The sequence below is a fragment of the Tupaia chinensis genome, unplaced genomic scaffold (assembly GCF_000334495.1).
Source record: "Tupaia chinensis unplaced genomic scaffold, TupChi_1.0 Scaffold143894_1, whole genome shotgun sequence".
Taxonomy (NCBI): Eukaryota; Metazoa; Chordata; class Mammalia; order Scandentia; family Tupaiidae; genus Tupaia; species Tupaia belangeri.
Genome location: NW_006203745.1, coordinates 693,551 through 713,109, shown reverse-complemented (window position 1 = coordinate 713,109; position 19,559 = coordinate 693,551). Strand labels below are relative to the sequence as shown.

At 35.9% G+C, this 19,559-nt stretch overlaps 1 protein-coding gene across 1 annotated transcript in view; it reads right to left on the bottom strand.

The window, feature by feature from the left end:
- LOC102499587 (transmembrane protease serine 11C) overlaps positions 1 to 19,559 on the bottom strand; it is a 57,467-nt gene that overhangs the window by 12,552 nt on the left and 25,356 nt on the right. The window contains exons 4-5 of the mRNA XM_006165333.1: positions 19,002 to 19,069; positions 15,453 to 15,610 (exon numbers count right to left, since the gene is read on the bottom strand). Of these exons, the coding sequence (XP_006165395.1) occupies positions 15,453 to 15,610; positions 19,002 to 19,069 (226 nt within the window). The remainder of the gene's footprint in view (positions 1 to 15,452; positions 15,611 to 19,001; positions 19,070 to 19,559) is intronic.

The window sequence follows — 19,559 nt, the reverse complement described above, 5'->3', positions numbered from 1 at the left end:
TTTAATTCTTTTAAAATTAATACTCTGTGTGTTGTTTCAGTTACTTTGAACATTCAGATAAGGATGTCATCCCATTTCCCCTTCATCTTGGGTCAAAAGTAATTTAATTCAGTAATAAAGAAAACTTTAAAAAATACCTGGATATATAGGTCATTTCAAGGAATATTACAAAATGAAATTATTCGCTCCAGATTATGTTGCTGTGGACCCCATACCCTTGCAAAAATGCCAGCTTGTTCAATTCATGTTTGAAATGTATGAGGAGAGGGTGAACAAATGAATCATGCTTCAAATTTCAGATACAGAAACCATAAACCTTCTAGCCATTGCTACTTAAAAAGTTCCTCTTCAAAAAGTAATTAATCAGTACTGTATGAATAAATACTATAGGTTCATTTTTATTATGCTCTTGAATTTTTATAAATCTAGGAAGGAGTATCCAGTTCTACATGCCAATTACAGTTACGCACTCTTACATTAAATTACACAACAAATCAGGAAGACAAAGAATCCTTTACCAGAGAGTCGACTTGTCTGAACAAAAAGGCAGGAATAATTCTGCAGTCAGATGGGATATGAGTTAATTATGACCCACACCTACTTAAACAGAAAACTGGCATATTTTCATATAATCCTTCACAGCTGCCTTCCAGAGCTAGAACACACACTTTTTCCCTAATATATGTGTGTGTGTGTGTGTGTGTGTATGTGTGTATTTAGAATACACACTTTTCCCTTTATTTATAATTATTTTTTACACTTAATCATTGTACATCTTTACAGCATACAAAATGATTTTCCCAACATGAATACACTATACACTGCATATTAGGAGTCTAATCTTTTTTATCTTACATGAATTATCTAGAGTCTAGTTTTGAGTTCTGTGTGCTTAGTAAATTATATTAAATCTTATTCAGAATTATGGAAATACTTAACTTTTTACTGTAGTTGGAAAAATATTAATTCTTATTCCTTAAATAATTTAGAAAATCTATTATGTTCATAGAAATTTCTTCTTTCTTTGAGGTTTCCTTTATTCACACATGACTTGCTAAAGGGAAGAAATGTTCTTGACTTACAATTTACTTTTAATAGTTTTATTATTCCATAGCCTAATAGAATAACTCTAGCTTGGGTAGGTGGAAGACAGGCTGTAATGAATGGGGAGGTGACTGTAGTCATCACCCCTTTGATTGAGTCACTTCTGTGGCTGTTTGTGTTTCCTTCCTTTAAAGTCTCTTGGCTCACATCCAAGGGCTGGTACAGCTGTTGATTTGCCTATAAATGAAAGAGTCAACAATGTAGGCGAAGATACTCTGTTTACAAAGTACCAGAATGTAAAGGAAGTACCAGTATAAAGGAAGTGAGAAAAGCAATGGCTCTGTCCATGCCAAGGAAAAGACTAAATTAAAAGATCAGGATCATTAAAGGGCGTAGTTTTAGAAAACAGCTTAGCCAATGTGCATTGACTTTTGTGGGCCAGGAATGAAACAGACATGAATCCTACCCTCAGTGAATGTAGAGTCATTAAATATATAATTTTAAACCAATACTAAGCAGCCAGGAGGTGGCAAGGTGGTTGGAGTGCTGGACTTCCACATAGCCGACAATAGTTCAAGTCCTGAATCTGGTAGCTTGCTTTCTCACTTTCCCTCTCTCTCTGTCTCTATCTGGTGAGTGTGTGTGGCCCTAGCAAATTTAAAAATATATACTAATAATAAATAAATGAAATAATTATTTAGAAAATAAAACCAGTGCTAAGTGCTGTAGCAGAAGTATGAAAAGATTTATAAACTTTTATAGAAAAATAGGATAAAATATTAGATATTTCCCCCCTTTTTCTATCTTTTTAAAACATTTTTTAGAATTTTTTGCCAAAAGACGCATGCACTTGCCAGAGACAGACAGAGGAAGACAGTGCAAAGAAAGTGAAAAATCACCCCCTGGGGGCATGGCCACACCACAATCCCTTCACCTCCATTCTTCCTCCTCAGATTTTGGGCATGCGCAGACACACATGCCTGGTGTGAGTTTCAAGCCAGCAGGTCTGAGACTCAGCCCACAGTTAGCCATGTGGGAGTCTAGTGCTTTAACTATGTGCCGTCCCTTTAAAATATTAGTTTATTTGGTTACAAATGTTTGAAATCCATGCATATTTAATAATACACATTTCCATGAACTTTTTAAAGACCCTCGTGTACATATGGAAATGGGATGCACCAAGAAAAGTCACTTAGCACAGAAGAGTGATGGGAAATTGTAATAACTAATGACAAATATCCTCTGGGAAGGAGTCAAGAAATGTACTTTATTATGGCATAATGGCTAAAATCCCCTGACTGTTGAAAATTAGATTTGAAAAAAAGGCTTAGATACTTCTCTAAGTGGGTTTTGGATTGGTAGTGTAACAGGCCCATGACCGTTGTTCATGTTTGCCAGGGTTAAGATGTACAAAATGCAACTGTAAATGCGCTGGTTAGGAGGATTCACCTAAAAGTCTAATTTTCAAAGAATATTTTTTTTTCCTTAAAAAAAAAACTCAAAAAAGATTGTGATAATGGAAAGTAAACTGTATGAATCTAAATTATAAGGAAGTTTTTTACAGTAGTTATAAAGTCATTTATAATATAATTCTTTTTTGAAAGGATTTTACTAAAGGACATGCATGCTCACCAGAAAGAGAGAGACTGAAAGACAGAAAGCAAGAAATCACCCCCCCCCCAGGGGGATGGCCACGCCACAATCCCTTCTCCTCCGTTCTCCTCTCTGGATCTTAGGCATGTGTGCATATACACCCGGCATGAGTTTAAGCCACTGGATTTGGGACTCAAACCGTAGTCGACTACATGGGAGTCCAGTGACATAGCCATTATGCCAACTGCTGGCCCCTATAATATAAATTTTACATAGACCATGGTTTTCAGCTCAGGTGGATTTATTACTTTGCATGAATCCAAATGCTAATTTAGTTGATCAGTCTTCCCTTTTTAGTTTTTCTAGGGTTCTAACATAAAAAAATATTGAGGAATTCAGCTGCATTCTCTCATGGAATGTGCTTTATGGGATTTAAAAAATGTTAATGTGGGAGGCCAGCAGGTGGCATGGTGGTTAAAGCGCTGGACTCCCACATGGCCAACCACTATCTGAGCCCCGGAGGCTTGAAAATCATGCTGGGCACATGTGCATGCTTGCCCAAAATCCTGAGAGGAAAATGAAAGAGAAGGGAATGTGGCATGACCATTCCACCTGGGGGATGCTTTCTCACTTTCTCTCTCCTTGTCTCTCTCCAGTGAGCAAATGTGCCCTATGAAAAAGCCTAAAAATAAATAAATTAATTCATATGATAGATTTCTGAAGATTTTAAAATGGTAAATGTACATGGACTCATTAAGATAACTAATATAAAATTATTTTATGACATAGAAGTCATTGTCTTCTACATAGAAATTCTTTCATAGTATTTTTGCATGCACACCCACACACACACACACACACACACACACACACACAAACACACATGGCTACTTTGGAACTTTAATAAGATGAGTTTGCGTTAAAAAGCAGAGGAACAAAGCATAGACCTGGATTGCTGTTGAATGACATCTGAGTCCTATACTCCAGTATTTGATTAGTCACCTGGCTGCATATTTCGCTTCCATAAATGCTTTTATGTTTCTAATTAGGCTGAAAATTAACCCTGTGGTTGAACATTACACATAATTTGTCATTCTTCAGAGTGATGTTGGTTAGGTTTTCACAGCATATATCTTCAATGTCTGCTATTTTGACTCTGAAAATATGTTAAAGACTTTATTAAATACGATTTACATCTTCATAAATTATTTAAATTTAATTAACAACAAGGTGCATATACAGGTGGCAGTTTTAAAGCTAGAACCATGCTCTGATTTTTTAACCTTTGTGCAGATTTCAAGAAATATGGAAAACCAGAAATATCTACTTTCACTGGGTATTATACAAGCTTCTCCTATGACTTAAGCCATTGTTGATTAAATTCTGGAAACAGTACAAAGGGCTGTTGTAATGAAGTGAGGACAAGACACATACCAAGGAGTATATTTCGATAGTCATGTTGCCGTAGAGAGTACTAGATAATGTATATGATAACGAATGTCTTATGCTTTTGATGTGTTAGCCTTGTGCTTCTAAGAATCCCTTTTCAGGACACACATTGAATAGGAAATTAATATTTAGGGTTATCACTTCCAGTTTGGATAGACTCTAGCTCGTTTCTTGTGGCCTATACTTTAATGGCATAGCTCTGGTGTCTTCTCCAACAGAGAAGACTGTGGATTCCTTTCAGTTCATGCTTATTGTTTTCTTTAAGACCCATCGCGGGACCAGTAGATAGCATAATGGTTACGTAGCTGGACTCCAATGTAGTCAACCATGGTTTGAGTCCTGGTTTCACTGGCTTAAAGTCATAGCAGCCACTTGTGCATGAGTGCCCCAAATTCCCAAAGTAGAATGGAGGAGAAGGGATTGTGAAGTGGCTATTCCCCTGGGGGTGATTTCTTGTTTTCTGTCTGTTTCTGTCTCTCCTGTGAGCGCATGCGCCCAATAGCAAAAATCACTCCTTAAAGCAAAAAGACCCATCTTAAATGACATTCCAAGAAACTTTCCTTCTTATCTCTCTCTTATCAAATTATTCCTTTCTTCATATCCCCTTGCCAATTTGCACATAGTAGTTTCTGATGTAAGATAACCATTACCTGATAATATTCATTTGTTCATTCTGAGTAAGTTATATTATTTTCTAGGGAATTTACTTCAAACTGTTTTTTACAATAAATGTATCTTTCCTATAAAGAAAAATTTCTTCTGGAAATTATAAATATTTGGAAAAATTATAGGAAAATAAAAAATGTTCAGGTAGTAGTTAATCATCCCAATTACCACTGTAGCAGAATTGATAGACTTATTCTCTATAATACTTGTAAGTGAATATATGACAATTATATGATTTTTGAAGTTGCACAATTAAGCTGTCATAGCTATTTTTTTTTTTTTACTCAGAACATGTAAAGAGTCTCCCGTGTTTCTTTAGAAATTCTACATAATACAGAAAATACAGGTACATTGAGTAGAAAACCATTTAAAAAATTTCTGAAATTTTTAAGTTTTAAATTTCAACCTGGACTGAGACTGACGGACTTGGTAAAAATATTCCTTCCTTTCTTCCTTCCTTCCTTCCTTTCTTCCTCTTTCTTTCTTTCTTCTTTTTTTTTTCTAAAAAAAGAACTATTAATATGTCAACTATCTCTTTATATTCCTCATTGATTTTTCTTTTTTTTTTTTTGGAGAGGTTTTTGCTATAGGGCGCTTGCGCTCGTCAGACAGAAAGAGAGACATAAAGACAGAAAGCGAGAAATCATCCCCAGGGGGGATGGCCACACTGCAATCCCTTCTCCTCCATTCTCCTCTCGGGATCTTGGGCACACACGCACACGCGCCCAGCGTGAGTTTAAGCCACTGGGTCCGGGACTCAAACTGCGGTCGACTACGTGGGAGTCCAGCGACATAACCATTACGCTAACTGCTGGCCTCAAACATTTTCCAGGACTTGAACCGCAGTCATTGCAATGTGGGAATCCAGCACCTTAACCTTCACGCCACCTGCCGGCGCTCTTTTAATTTTTAAAAACCACATTATGAACTTTAAATAAAGCTCATGGATGCCAGCCCTGTAATAGAGCAGTGAAGTGATGCATAGAGGAAGCTGGTTCCCTTGTGACTCACCAGGTTTGAGTCTCAGCTCTGGTGACTTGATAAACATGCTGGATGGGCACTTGCACCTAAGATCATGAAGGGAAGGAGAATTGAAAAAAATGCAGTTTGATCAGAGCCCATTTGTGGGTGTTCTCTCTATCTAGTTCTCTGGTGAATGCAAGTACCCTCTGACTTAAAAGACAAAAAGCTAAGGGATGCGTAGTTTATCAGAAAAAGAAATGACTTTAAGTTGGAAAAAAAGTTAAAATTGGCATTTAGTATATGCTACTAAATGCTTTCAGCTATTTAGTGAATGCCATTTAGTATATGCCACTAAATGCTTTCAGCTATTTAGTGTGTATAGCATTAAAGGAAAAAAATAGTTATAAATAATTCATCAGTAATGCAAGAGGAGAATCAAAGTAGTTTTGCCTGATACTTTTAGGACCTTTACAATCTTATATAAAATGTTTTCAGAATGTCAAAAGATTATAGGCTGCTGGGATAGAAGATAGAACATAATTCTGTTTTTGTAAGACTAACTCCATAGTGCTAATTTTCCAGTCCAAAGATTTCAAATCTCCCAGAGACATTTTACAAAAAGTCACATTATGACTCATCTTTGTATTTTTTTTTTTTAGAGTTTTTTGCCTTAGGGCATGTGCACTCACTGGAGAGACAGATACAGTGAGAGGGAAAGTGAGAAATCCACCCCCCCCCACCCCGGGAAAGTGATAATCTGGGACCTATTATACTGCAATCCCTTCTCTTCCATTCTCCTCCTGGGATCTTGGGCATGCATGCATATGTGTGCCCAGCGTGATTTTCAAGCCACCAGGTTCAGGATATCAAACTGTGATCAGCCACGTGGAAGTCCCAGTGATGTAACTGCTATGCTATCTGTTGACCCCTATCTTTGTATTTAAAAGAGTAATTTTAAGTAATATTTGTTAGGACAGTAACTAGAGATCTAGGAACATGAGAGATAAGGAGCCAAATTTACCATGACCTCTGCATTCTAATCTCCATAAATAGGTGCATCAATTTTTTTAAACGTAATTTCTTAAAATTTAACATTTTACCGTACATTCACGTGTAGTTGTAAAAAAATTTATATACTTTTATTCAATAACTCCAGAGATAATATCTTGCAAAAATGTTGTAAAGGTCACAGCTTCAAAACTATAGGATAATATCATGACCAGAATATTGACTCCGATGCAGTCAATATGCAGAATACTCCCCTCACCACAATGATTCATACTGTTGCCTTTTTGTAGCCAAGCCTGCTTCCTTCAATTCCAGTACCTCCTTAATCCCTAGCAACTATTAATCTATTCTTTCTTTCTATAATTTTGTCATTTAGAGAATGGCATACATTCACATAAATGGAATCGTACTGTATGTAGTTTTCTTTTCTTTTCTTTTCTTTTTTTTTTAATTTCCTGGGGGTGTGTGTGCTTGCCAGAGTGAAACAGAGAGAAGGAGAGAATGGAGAGATAGAAATAAAGCACGCCCTTAATGGAGCATGATTATGCTACGATCCCTTTTCCATTTTTTCATATCATCAGGAGTTTTGACATACACCTGCAAAAATACTGAGTTGTTTTTCAAGCTGCCAGGCCCAGGATTCAAATTGTGGTTGACCATGTGGGATCTGACTCCCTGAATCACTTGGCTGCAGAGGCCCTATCATATAACCTTTTGGATTGGCTTCTTTTATTCACTATACTTCTCTGGAGATTCATCCAAGTTGTTACATGTATCAATAGTTTGCTTCCTTTATATTGCTGAGGATTATTCCATGGCATATTGTACCATAGTATTTTGTAACTATTTTAGTTGTTGAAGGATATCTACATTGTTTTGGTTTTTTGCTTGTGAAAGTAAAGCTACAGTAGGCATTTATGTGAAAATTTTCATATGAACATAGAATTATTTCTGTGGGATAATGCTCAGAAATACAATCACTGAATTGTATGATACTTATATGTTTAGTTTTTAAAATTGTTTTCCAGAGTGGCTGTATGTAATTCTCATGAACATTCTAAGTGGTTCCATTTCTCTACATCCTTCTTAGCATTTGATTTTGTCATTTTTAAAATTTTAGCCATTTGAATAAGTGTGTAGTAATTAATATCTTGTAGTTTTAAGTTGCAATTCTCTAATTGCTAATGATGCTAAAACTCTGTTCACATATTTATTTGTCATCTATAGATTGTTTTGGTCAAATATCTCTTTATATCTCATATATCTTGCCCATTTTCTAATTATTTTTTCCACCATTTGGTTTTGAGAATTCTTTTTTCCCTGAATGCCACAGGACACATATGTGTACATGGTTGCATGCACAAAAAAAAAAAAAAAGAAAAAGAGAGAGAAATAAAAAGCACCCTTCAGAGAGCTCTGGGACCCTTATCATGATGCAATCTATTTTCCTCCAATTCTTTATACTGTCAGGATCTTGGATAGATGTGCATACTTGACACGCCTTTTCTTTTTCTTTCTTTCTTTCTTTCTTTTTTTTTTTTTTTCTGCTATAATGGGTGTGGGCTGACTGGAGAGACAGAGAGAGACAGACAGAGAGACAGAAAGTGAGAAATCACCACCCCAGGGTGATATGAGTCTTGTATATGTTCTGTTAGAGCCTAGTGAGGATAGAAGTATGGGGTCCCCCTAGGCATTTGTCAGTATGGGTGGTCAGCCAGAATGCAAACCCACAAGTTAGGTAAAATGAAAAATACATTGGGAATTCATTCAAGGAGTGTTAAAGCATGTGATACAGAGAGCAGGTAGCAGAAATTCAGGACTCATCCTAGGTATATTGGATCTAAATTGGCAAGATGAACTTAGAACTCCACTAAACAAGTGGTGTACTAATAATAGCTTGCCTGCTTTGGGTCTCTAGTCTCGGAGACCTTTTCTGTTTCTAGAACTGAGTTGCTCTGGATTAATTTAACATGAAGTACAGGTATATTGACTGAATTGGCCCACTGAATGGAGTGTTTAATATTAATCATTTAAAATTAGTGCCCAGTTGTCAAAAAATAACCATTATAAAATTACAGTGGTTTTCCTGTGACAGAGATTAAAAATTAAGTACAATAAGTTTGATAGGCCACTTTTAGTTCAGGAATATTTTTGTGGGCATATAATGCTTATACCTATTGATAGTGGCCTTCTTTAATGTGGTGACTAGCTCACTGACACAAGGTTACTTCAAAAAATTCATGGAAATATGGAATTAAAATATGAATTTGTTTTGATGCAGAAGACTTTTGAAATTTGTGCATATTTTTTTCTCATAAAACACATTTCCATAAACTTTTAGGAGACCTCTGTATATTTAAACTTTCTTTAAATATATGTACAGTGTCTAATACATAGTTGTAACATTTTTTAAAGAGAGAAAGAGAGAGAGACACCCTTGGTAAAATTTTTCACACTGCAATCTGCCTAAAGCCTCAAGCCAGCCAGGATCATGGGTATGCCCTGTGTGATGAGGCAGATCTGGGGTGTCTTTTCACATACTCTCGGATATCACAGAGTAGCATTTTCACATACTCTCGGGTATCACAGAGTAGCATTTCTACTGCCCATGTCACTGTCACTGGGTCCATAGCTGTGTTATACAGTAATAAATATTTCAAACTCTTAGGTCAAGAGTTGTACATTTGAAAAATACTTAAAGAAATAATATTTAAGTAAATTCTTGGTTTTATTTAAAAACATTTTTGAATACTTATTGCCATGGTGCTCCACATCTTTGGGAAACTTGGCAACATTTTCCTTTGTATGAAATAAAAAGACCAGGAAAGAAGGGTGACTGAGAAATCAAAAGGTATATTAAAAATCGAGGCACTGAAACTTATGTATTAAATAAGAAGGCCCAACACAGTCTCATTTAAAGGCTACTTGCTTTTCTGATGTATTTATATACGCTACTGGGATTATTTAAAATGAATTATAAAAAGGTAGAAAAAAGACCATAATAAAGATTACAGAGAAAATAGAAGTGATAGAGCTCTGGTTGACTCTTAGGGATGAAAAATAAATAAATTACTAATAAAAAAAGGACAAATATGAGAGCTCAAAACCTAAATATTTGGGATCATTTGGTGAAGGTACCAGTAACCCTACATTTCCCAAAATGCCAGCAGTGCACTATCCTGTCTCCTATATATTAATAGATATCCATAGTTATGCCAGAAATGTCAGTAGAAAGTTTGAGATTTTTGTAAACACATAATTTCAAGAAGAACTTTTTTTCAGTTTTAAAATATAAGCTATTTAAAAAGTTTCCCTATGTAGAAAGACTTATTTCCAGGGAATTATGGATGGTCAAGGTCTTATACTATTATACTTAGAATATTTTAATAAACATGTTGCTTACAAAACCCTGGTTTATAGAAGAAAAGATTAGTTTCAATTAAGAAATCATACTCTGGGCAATAAAATGTTTTTTAAAAATGTCCTATAGAATTTATGAGAGAATGGTTGATTAGTTCAGTTGCTTAGAGCATGACACACATGAAGCCAAACATGGTCTGTCTGAGACGTCTAAAAGTGAATTCTGCTAACATCTTCCATATCTCAGTGCTGGCCTGCTGCTTTCAAATTAGTGTTAGGCCAAGCTTCATTCTTCTTCCTGTACATTTTGATAGTGGGTCAGGACCACCGTCATTGTGTATGAAAGTCTTTGTTAATATTCTATTGCTTCTATAACTGGAATTTTTACTGTACTCATTATGATTTAGGATAAGTATTTAAAATATTTTTGTACTTACTCAATTCACTAGGCTGAGTGTATACAAGGCATCTTCGTGTGGGAAATGATCATTATTTAAAAAATAAATGATAGTCATATGCCCTTAAATATGCCTATTAACATTATGAGCGTTCAACTTTACAAGGCATTTCATTTAAAACCCTCACTTTAGCCTATGAGGTATTTCTTTGCTTTTACAAGGACTGATTTGAGTTTTTCCTTCCAGAGTTTTGAGGAGAGATTCATCATGTAGTCATCTATGCAGTTTTGTAGTTGCTGCATATTGTCTAGTGTTCTGTTCAGACTCTTGGTTTCACAGTTTTTTGTTTTTTTTTTTTGAAAGGTTTTTGCTATAGGGCGCGTGCACTCACCAGAAAGAGAGAGACAGAGAGACAGAAAGTGAGAAATCACGCCCCAGGAGGATGGCCACGCCGCAATCCCTTCTCCTCCATTCTCCTCTCGGGATCTTGGGCACGCATGCACACATGCCCAGCATGAGTTTTAAGCCGCCGGGTCCAGGACGTGAACCACGATCGACTACATGGGAGTCCAGCAACATAGCCATTACGCTAACTGCTGGTCCCGGTTTCACAGTTTTGAAGTCATAATTTAAGTGCACCATACTGTGAAGTCAGCCTGTTTGATAAGTGAGGTATCATTAGAATTGTCTGTGTGTTCTTTCATTTTTCTTTTATATCAATGGTAATATTTTACTTTTTATTTCATAATTTCTTATTTACATTTAATTTTTGTACCTCTTTGTGAGATATAATATCATTTTTCTAAGCATGCATATAGTATGCAATAATCAAATCAATAATATTATCATATTAATCATCTTTTAAAAAGAACATTGTATTTTGTGCACCTTTGATTTCATTCTACTCGGTTCAAGGTGTACATATATATGCATTTGGCAACACCCTGTTTTTACTCTGTTGTGGTATACCATTCCATAACCTGTTTGTCTTGTGTATGCTTGTGTCTGCTATTAATTTTTTCTTGGTTAGCCTGTGTTTAAAGAGGCTGAACCTCAAATGACCAACATTGGTTTGAATCCTTGCCCTTATGGCTTGAAAAACATGACTGGGCCAGTGTGTGTACGGGCATGCCCCAAATTCTGACAGGATGGAGAATTAGAGGAGAAGGGATTGCAGCACAATCATGCCCCTTTAGTGGGTGCTGTCTCCCTATCTCTCCCTCTCTGAGTCTCTCTGTCTCGCTCTGACCTGTGTACACTGACAATAAATTTCTTTTTTTTTTTCTCTGCTCACCACTATAGTCCCCTACCCCTGTGCAGCCTCTGGTATCTACAGTTGCCGTCTCTACTTCTATGTCTTTGAGTCTTTCAGTTTCTCCCATAGAGTGCAGACATCTGATATAAGTTAAGTGCATCATACAATGTTTTGTCTTTAATAGTCTAATTTGAGAGCAGCTTGGAGATTACCCTCTTTTACCGATTTCCCCAAAGTCCCCCTGCTTAAAGGCAAGAGCTGTTGATTGGAGCCACAAATCACACTTTGTAAGAGAAAATGATCAAAATTTGCCTAAAGATATAAGAGGCTGAGAGAATCAAGTTTGGTTACTGTTGTTTCTAGAGACAAACCCGTCCTCTTGACTGCATTAAGTAATAAAATTTGCTTTTATACAATCAATAAAAAATGTCTGGTTTATTTCACTTATACAAAAATCAACTTTTGAAAATTTAAATATATTCACAATAGCTAAGACATGGAATCAATCTAAGTGCTGAAAAACTGATGCTTGGATTTAAAAAATATGGCACATATATACTATGGCATACTACTCAACTCTAAAGAACAATGATAGCCCATCATTCAGTATAAAATGGCTGAATCTAGAGTAGGTAATGCAAAGTGAAATAAGCCAGACTATGGAAGACAAACATTATATGTCTTTGCTCAGTATATACTGCATTTATGCATTCTATGGCAGAAATTCAAAGATTTGAAGACATAGAAATAGGACAACTATAGATATCAGAGACTACATGGGAGGTGGGCTATAGGGAGGGCTTAAGAGGGGCTCAGGAAGAAGACATTTAGCAGACACAAGAATGCAGGGAGACAGGCCAAATGGGTCATGGAACAGCATACCACAACTGACTGAAAAGGACAGACTTTGCCAATCATGTATATTGGGTTGTTGGAAAAATCACGATATATTTTTCTATGCAAAAATACATCATGACTTTTCTGATGACTATACACACACACACATACACACACCCATATGTGTAAAATATGTGAAATATATAGAATCTTACTGTCCAGACCCAAATAGCTAGACAGTCCTTTTCTGAAGCCATCTGCATCTGAGCTGCACCCTGCCCTTTTCAGGGATTAGGGCAACTGAAGACTTTCTGTTCCAGCCTCATCCTCCAGATCCAAAAAACTAGACAGGTAGGGCAGTCTCTGTCTTCTCTCTGTCTCTCTTAAAAATTTTTTTTAATTTTTAAGTACTTTTTCTTGCCTCTCAGGCCTCTCTTTTCTCTTGCTAATTTTCACCTTTCCATAGACCCTTTCAGGAGCAGTCTGCGCTGTGCCCTGCCTTTTTTGCACAGTGTGCTTGTGTGCCATGCAGTTTTCTTTTTTTTCCTTTAAAATATATGAAGTATATAAAATATATAAATATGTAAAATTTCAAACAGAAAGAAAGAATAGTAAAGCAAACGTTAATGGTACACTTCATAGTGTGGTGTTCTTTGTTGAAAATAATCTATGGAAAATCTGATACACATACACACACACACACACAATGGAATACCATTTAGTCTTGAAAAAAGAAGGAACTTGTGTCATTTAAGACAACATAGATGAACCCGAAGCATAGTATATTGGGTTGTTGGGAAAGTCGTGACATATTTTTCTATGTAAAACAATCTAATATTAAGTGAAATATGTGCAGAAAGACAAATATTGAATGCTCTCATATGTGCAATCTAAAAATAATTGAACTTCTAGAAACAGAGCGTAGAATGGTTGTTACTAGGATTTGAGGGTATGGTTGAGAAAATGTTGGTCAAATGATTTCAAGAGATTTATTGTACAACACAGTAACTAGAGTTAATAATAATGTACATATTCTTAACATTTGCTAAAAGAGTGTATTTTAAGTGTCCTCAGCACCGAAAAAAAAAATGATGTCTTTGAGGTCATGCATATATTAATTAGCTGATTTAGTCACACAGTCTATATATATTTTAAAACATGTTGTATGTGATAAATATATACAATTTTTGTAAATTAAAAGAAATAAATATGGTTCAAAAGATGTGAGAGGGGTTCCAAATGAAAAATAGTGTCTTCCACAAAAACCATATCAAAGGAACTTGACTTCTACTGAGACTGTAAGCCAAAAGTGTTCAAAAATATGTAGAGGCCAGTGGTTTGAGATATATGAGGCTTTCAGAAGGGAGGATGGCCACACCACAAATTCTTCTTTTTCATTCTTCTGTGAGGATTTTGTACATACATGTACACTCACCTAGTGTGTTTCTCAAGCTGCTAGGTCTGGGGCCAAACTGTGCAGTTGGCCATGTGGGATCCAGCCACCCCAACCACCAGAACATTGGCTGTTAGTTTTTAAAATAACACAGTTGTTATTTTTTAGCAATTTCAGTCACTGTTTGATTTTACCAGCTGAAGATAGCGTTAGGTTTAATCACAGGACATAGTTTATACCAGACAAACTTAAAATACATTTGTGAATAATGATACTAATTATTGCTTTTATCTCATATATACTAACTCTTAGCTTACTCATAAGTTTGAGTAAGCTTTTTGCTGAGAAGAGCAATATTCTCTTTCTCTTTGAATTCCCCACAGTACCTGGAAAAGCATTTGTATAAATACTTTATAACTGTTCATTAAATGTAATAATTTATGATGTTGTATTTTATCCCCTTTTGGATTTTCTTTTTTTTTGAGAGAGAGAGAGATTTTTGCTATAGGGCGCATGCTCTCACCAGAAAGACAGAGACAGAAAGCAAGAAATTACTCCCCAGGGGGCATGGCCACACCGCAGTCCCTTCTCTTCCATTCTCCTCTCAGGATCTTGGGCACATACATACATGTGCCCAGCGTGAGTTTAAGCCACCGGGTCTGGAATATAATGCTATGTTTCTTTACATTTGAGGTTGTGTTATTGGCAGACAAGTTTCTAAAAATATATCTCTGAAGGTGAATTCTCTCCAAATGAAGAGCTGTTTTCTTTCTCTCTGTTTTCCCCACACATAGAGTAGGCTCTGTGAGAATGAAGATTGTAATAGAGAACATCTAATAAACCAAGGAGAGTCGCATTTCAACAGAATGGCTCCTTATTCAGGAGAATCATGTTCGGGTTTTGCCTTTTGATGTTTATTGCAGATGAACTCTTGGCCTAGATACTTTTTTCCCCAAAAACCGTTTCGTCCTTCTTGTAGGCATAGAGATATTTTTCTGTACTCATTCAAATCTGTTGTAGCAGAGAACTGAGAGCCCAGTTTATAGCTATTGGCTGTGTTTTTACCAAGACCTGGGAGAACTGATTATCTTGGGAATAGAGAGATGATTGTCCCCATCAACAGAGGTCAGCTTACACAGAAAATGAGAATTAGATGGTACGCGAGAGAGATAAGGTTCATTAATGCTGTACCAAGCAGTAAGTCTTATGTTATAAGGACTCCAACCATTCTAGAATTTAGGAATCTGTATTTTTGAGACATCTAGAATTCCTGAAGAAAAACTTGTGACTTATAGAATAAACCACAAAGTAATTTAAGGTCACCTTGTTTTGTAAGGAAATGTTATTTGGGACCCTGAATATGTCACTAGCAGTTAACAGTATATGAAATTGTGCATAAGAGAGAAATGTTATACTTTGTACAACAAAGTACCATATCCAAATTAAAAGATGAAAAACATTCTATACCATACATAAGGAGTCTTACCTGAAAATGTAAATGAGGAAGGATCTATACATAAAGGCCCAGTTTCATCTTTCAACTTCTCGCGTAAAATGGTTTCGATCCTATTCTGAAATTTTGCTGCATTTAAGTAGGATTTAAACTTCAGCACAGTGTGTATTAACAATTTCCCTTTGACTTGGCTGCAGAGCATAAACAAGTAAATACATTACACTTTGAGTCTCTATTACTCTAAGTGGAATTATTTTATACTTTCTTGGTGAAGCTCCTAGCAACTATCTATCTCAGTCCTTCCCAAGCAGCATAAATGACACTTTATGGACATGGTGGAATAGCATAAAGAGAGGGTGATTTTAGATTCAGGAGAACAAAGTTTATATTCTAGGTCTACCAATTGCCAGCTCCTTGACCACAGCAAGCTGTTTGCATACTCTGTATCTTAAGTTTCCTCATCTCTAAAATGGGATCATAATCTTATTTGCTGGGCTATTGTAATGTCATTGTAGATTTTAAGCATATTATAGATAATGGCTGTGGGCGTATTTGAAAGTCTCAGTGTTGCACAACCATTTTTTATTACTGCAAATCTATGTATGTATGGTGAATCTGCTATGGACTCAATAGGAAGGTCAGTAAAAAATAACAAAATAAAAGTAATAGATGAAACAAAAGAATCATTTATCATCTTGCTTTTCTCTTCTTTTTTTAAAGGTTTTTGCCATTGGATCTGTGCACTTGCCAGAGAAAGAGACAATAAAAGTGAAAGTGCAGAATCACTCCCCAGGGGGATGAACACTCTGCAATCCTTTCTCCTCCATTTTCTTCCTGGGATTTTGGACATGCATGCACACGTGCCTTGCATGCCCCTGCATGATTTTCAAGCTACTGGGTCTGGGACTCAAATTGCGGTTGGCCATGTGGGAGCTCCAACACCTTAACTACCATGCCACCTACTGGCCCCATCTTGTTTTTCTTTTAAAGGAGGCACAATATGCAACAGTAGGCCAGTTGTCTCACCTGTTGGAAATCATGACTGAGTAAAAATCTTGAACTGGGTTTATTTTATCTGCAGTTCTGACTTGAAGATGCAAATGTATAAGCCAGAAGATTTAAAAGGAATTAGCTACTACTGACTTAACAGAATATCTCCTCTGCTCTACTGTCTGTTTCTGTGTCTCATCACTTTTTTCTAGACATTTCTCCATATTTGTACATCTGGAATTTACCATTATCCCAGACTCTATGTAACTCAGCATAGATCCTGAAAACATCCACTTCCAAATTTTTATAACCCTTCTGAGCAAAACTAGAAACTGTAACCAAGAACTAGGATTTCCTAAGTGACTATAATCTCTTATTATTTCACTTATTTTTTTACAGTGTAATTTTTAATAAATGGACTAGCTAATTTCTATAATACTCCTTATCACTATATTTCAAGATGTAGGTCTATCAGATTTTCTTCCTTTTGGGCTATCAATGTATTGTATTAATTTTTTTTTGTATAATCTTATGCCATTAAAATTTAATTCTATTCTTGAATATATCCAGGCAGATTTTCTAATTGTCTTTAGTATGGCAAAGGAGAGCAGAACTTTGCTCATACATATTCCTATTAATAGATTTTTTTTAAAAAAGAAGTCTTTATTTAATTTAAATTTTTATTATTATTTTTAAATTTGCTATAGAGCATGAGAGAGAGTCAGAGAGAGAGAAAGAAAGAAAGTGAGAAAGCAAACCACAAGGCCCAAGATTTGAACTGTGCTCTGCCATGTGAGAGTTCACTGCCTTAACTACCATGCCACCTGCTGGTCCCCACATTTCTATTAATAGTTAATGATGCTGATGATAAATAATAGAGGGCAACAAGGAATGTGTAATGCACAAAAGAGAACAATGGTCCTTGAACTTATTTAAAGCAACAACAAGCCTCCCTGAGGGAATTATGCTGCCCAGATAGATCTTTGTAATGACCTGTCTAGTTTCTTTCAAGTGTGTGCTCCTGACACAGGGCCCACAGCCTGTCGGGCAATAAGTGTGTGTTAGTTCACTTGGTCAGGGTCTAGATGTTCTCTGCTAGGATTTAGAAACTATAGATCTCCAGTAACTATAATGCAGTACCTGCTATGTGCCTTTTGTTCCTAAATAAGTTAGTTATTTGTATAAGTAGTTAGTTTTATTACTTAGTAGGTTTCTCAAAAGTTCATGAGAATAGAAACAGTATTTTATTCATATTAAGATTGTAATGCCCGACAGATCTCAGAACAGTTTCTTTCACCTGATGAGTAATTAATACATATTTGTAACATTGAATTTCATTAATTATAAGAGAAGAGTCTGGCGACTATTTCCTGTTTGGTTTTTATGACCTAGCATATTGGAACACTTACTAGGTGATAAATAGTAACTGCACATTTTAATGCTAACTGGGATTTTGCATCTGTCTTCTGGTGACTAAAATAATAATTTTGTATTTTCATTATTCATTACCTTGGATGGTGTAATGTTACTTTGCTGGACTCCCACATGGTTGACTGCATTTTGAGTCCTGGACCCTGTGGCTCAAAACTCACACTGGGCAAATGTGCACACGTGCACAAAATCCCAAGAGGAGAATGAAGGAGAAGGGATTATGGCATGGCCATCCTCCCTGGGGGGGTGACATATCACTGTCTCTCTCTATCTCTCTGGCAAGCACACATGTCCTATAGCAAAAATTAAAAAAAAAAAAAAACGGTCTTTAAGAAGTTTGTAGAAGTGTGTATTATGAAAAAAGTGTGTATGGGGTTTCAAAATTTTTAAAATTTTTACACCAAAATAAATAGTTATGTCACTTTCATTTCCCATGAACTTTTTGAACTCCTTTTGTATGAACTTTTCTGATATAGACTACCGGCCTACCTGAACTCCTTTCTATTACTGCCATATCTATTTTAGATTCTCTGCTTCTCGGCAATGTTTGGATAAATATCTTGGCTGGCAGACAGTGTTTCTATAGGGCCAGGGCAGTAAAGGTAAAGAGCAAAATGGACAGGTGTGAATACATGTGTATACACTGTGAGTGTCTAGGACATCCGCCAATTGCACAGCTCCTGTTACTACTTTTTGTGAACACATGGAATGTGGGCCCAGTGGTGTGGAATATTTTGTCAATGGAATATAAGAATTCTATTTTTTCCTTTTTCTTAATTTCCCAACTTTTATATTAAATCAGCTTTTCAAATCTGTGCATAAGCTGCAAATAAAATTCTAAGCTAGACTGGACTTGTTACTTCAGCAATTTGCCAATCCTGAGCCAGAAATTCTGCATATGACGTTCTTCTTATCTTATTAATACTTTTTTTTCATGATCTCCTGATTTGAGATTTGATCTTTAAGTGGGACCTCTAATTTAAAAAAATCCATTTAACCTTTGTCTGATACCCATGGTTTGTCCGAATTCTTGGTTCTCATTTAATCAATTGGACCACTCCCTAAATATTTTATTTTACACTTAAAATGCTAGGGCTTTTAGAACCCCAAATTAAAAACTTTTCAATTGTATGTCTGTGCCTGTCAGGCTATCATACTTACTTTACTTGCACAACATGAGATTTGACATACTGTCGTCTCAGTTTGGAGCCATGGAATATTTCCTCTATCTGTTAAAAAATAAAATGGATTATGGTTTATGTTTTCTTTTAAATTCTAAAACTTCAAGTGTATACAAAAGTACATAGAATAGAATAACAAACCATGTATCCATCATTCAGCTTGGCCAGCTACCATTATATGGGCAAAACTGTTTCACTTAATTCCTCTCCAATTCCCAAGAGTTAAAGTCCTTAACATGGCCAAATATACAGTGGTCAAATTTTCTCAGGTCAAGGGAATAGTGTAATAGGTAAGAAGATTGACTTTGAAAGATGAATTAAAAGGGCCAGCTGTCATTGTTTTCTTTCCATGTGCAGGCTTTTAGTGACTATCAGTGCCATAAAATGTAACATCTCCCAGAAGGAGATGTTTCTAATTTATTTTTTTACTATGACACACCCCTTTAATGCTTAGAATGCTTAGACTACAGTCTTTTTTTTTTTTTTTTTGCTATAGGGCACGTGGGATCGCCAGAAAGACAGAAAGAGAGAGACAGAA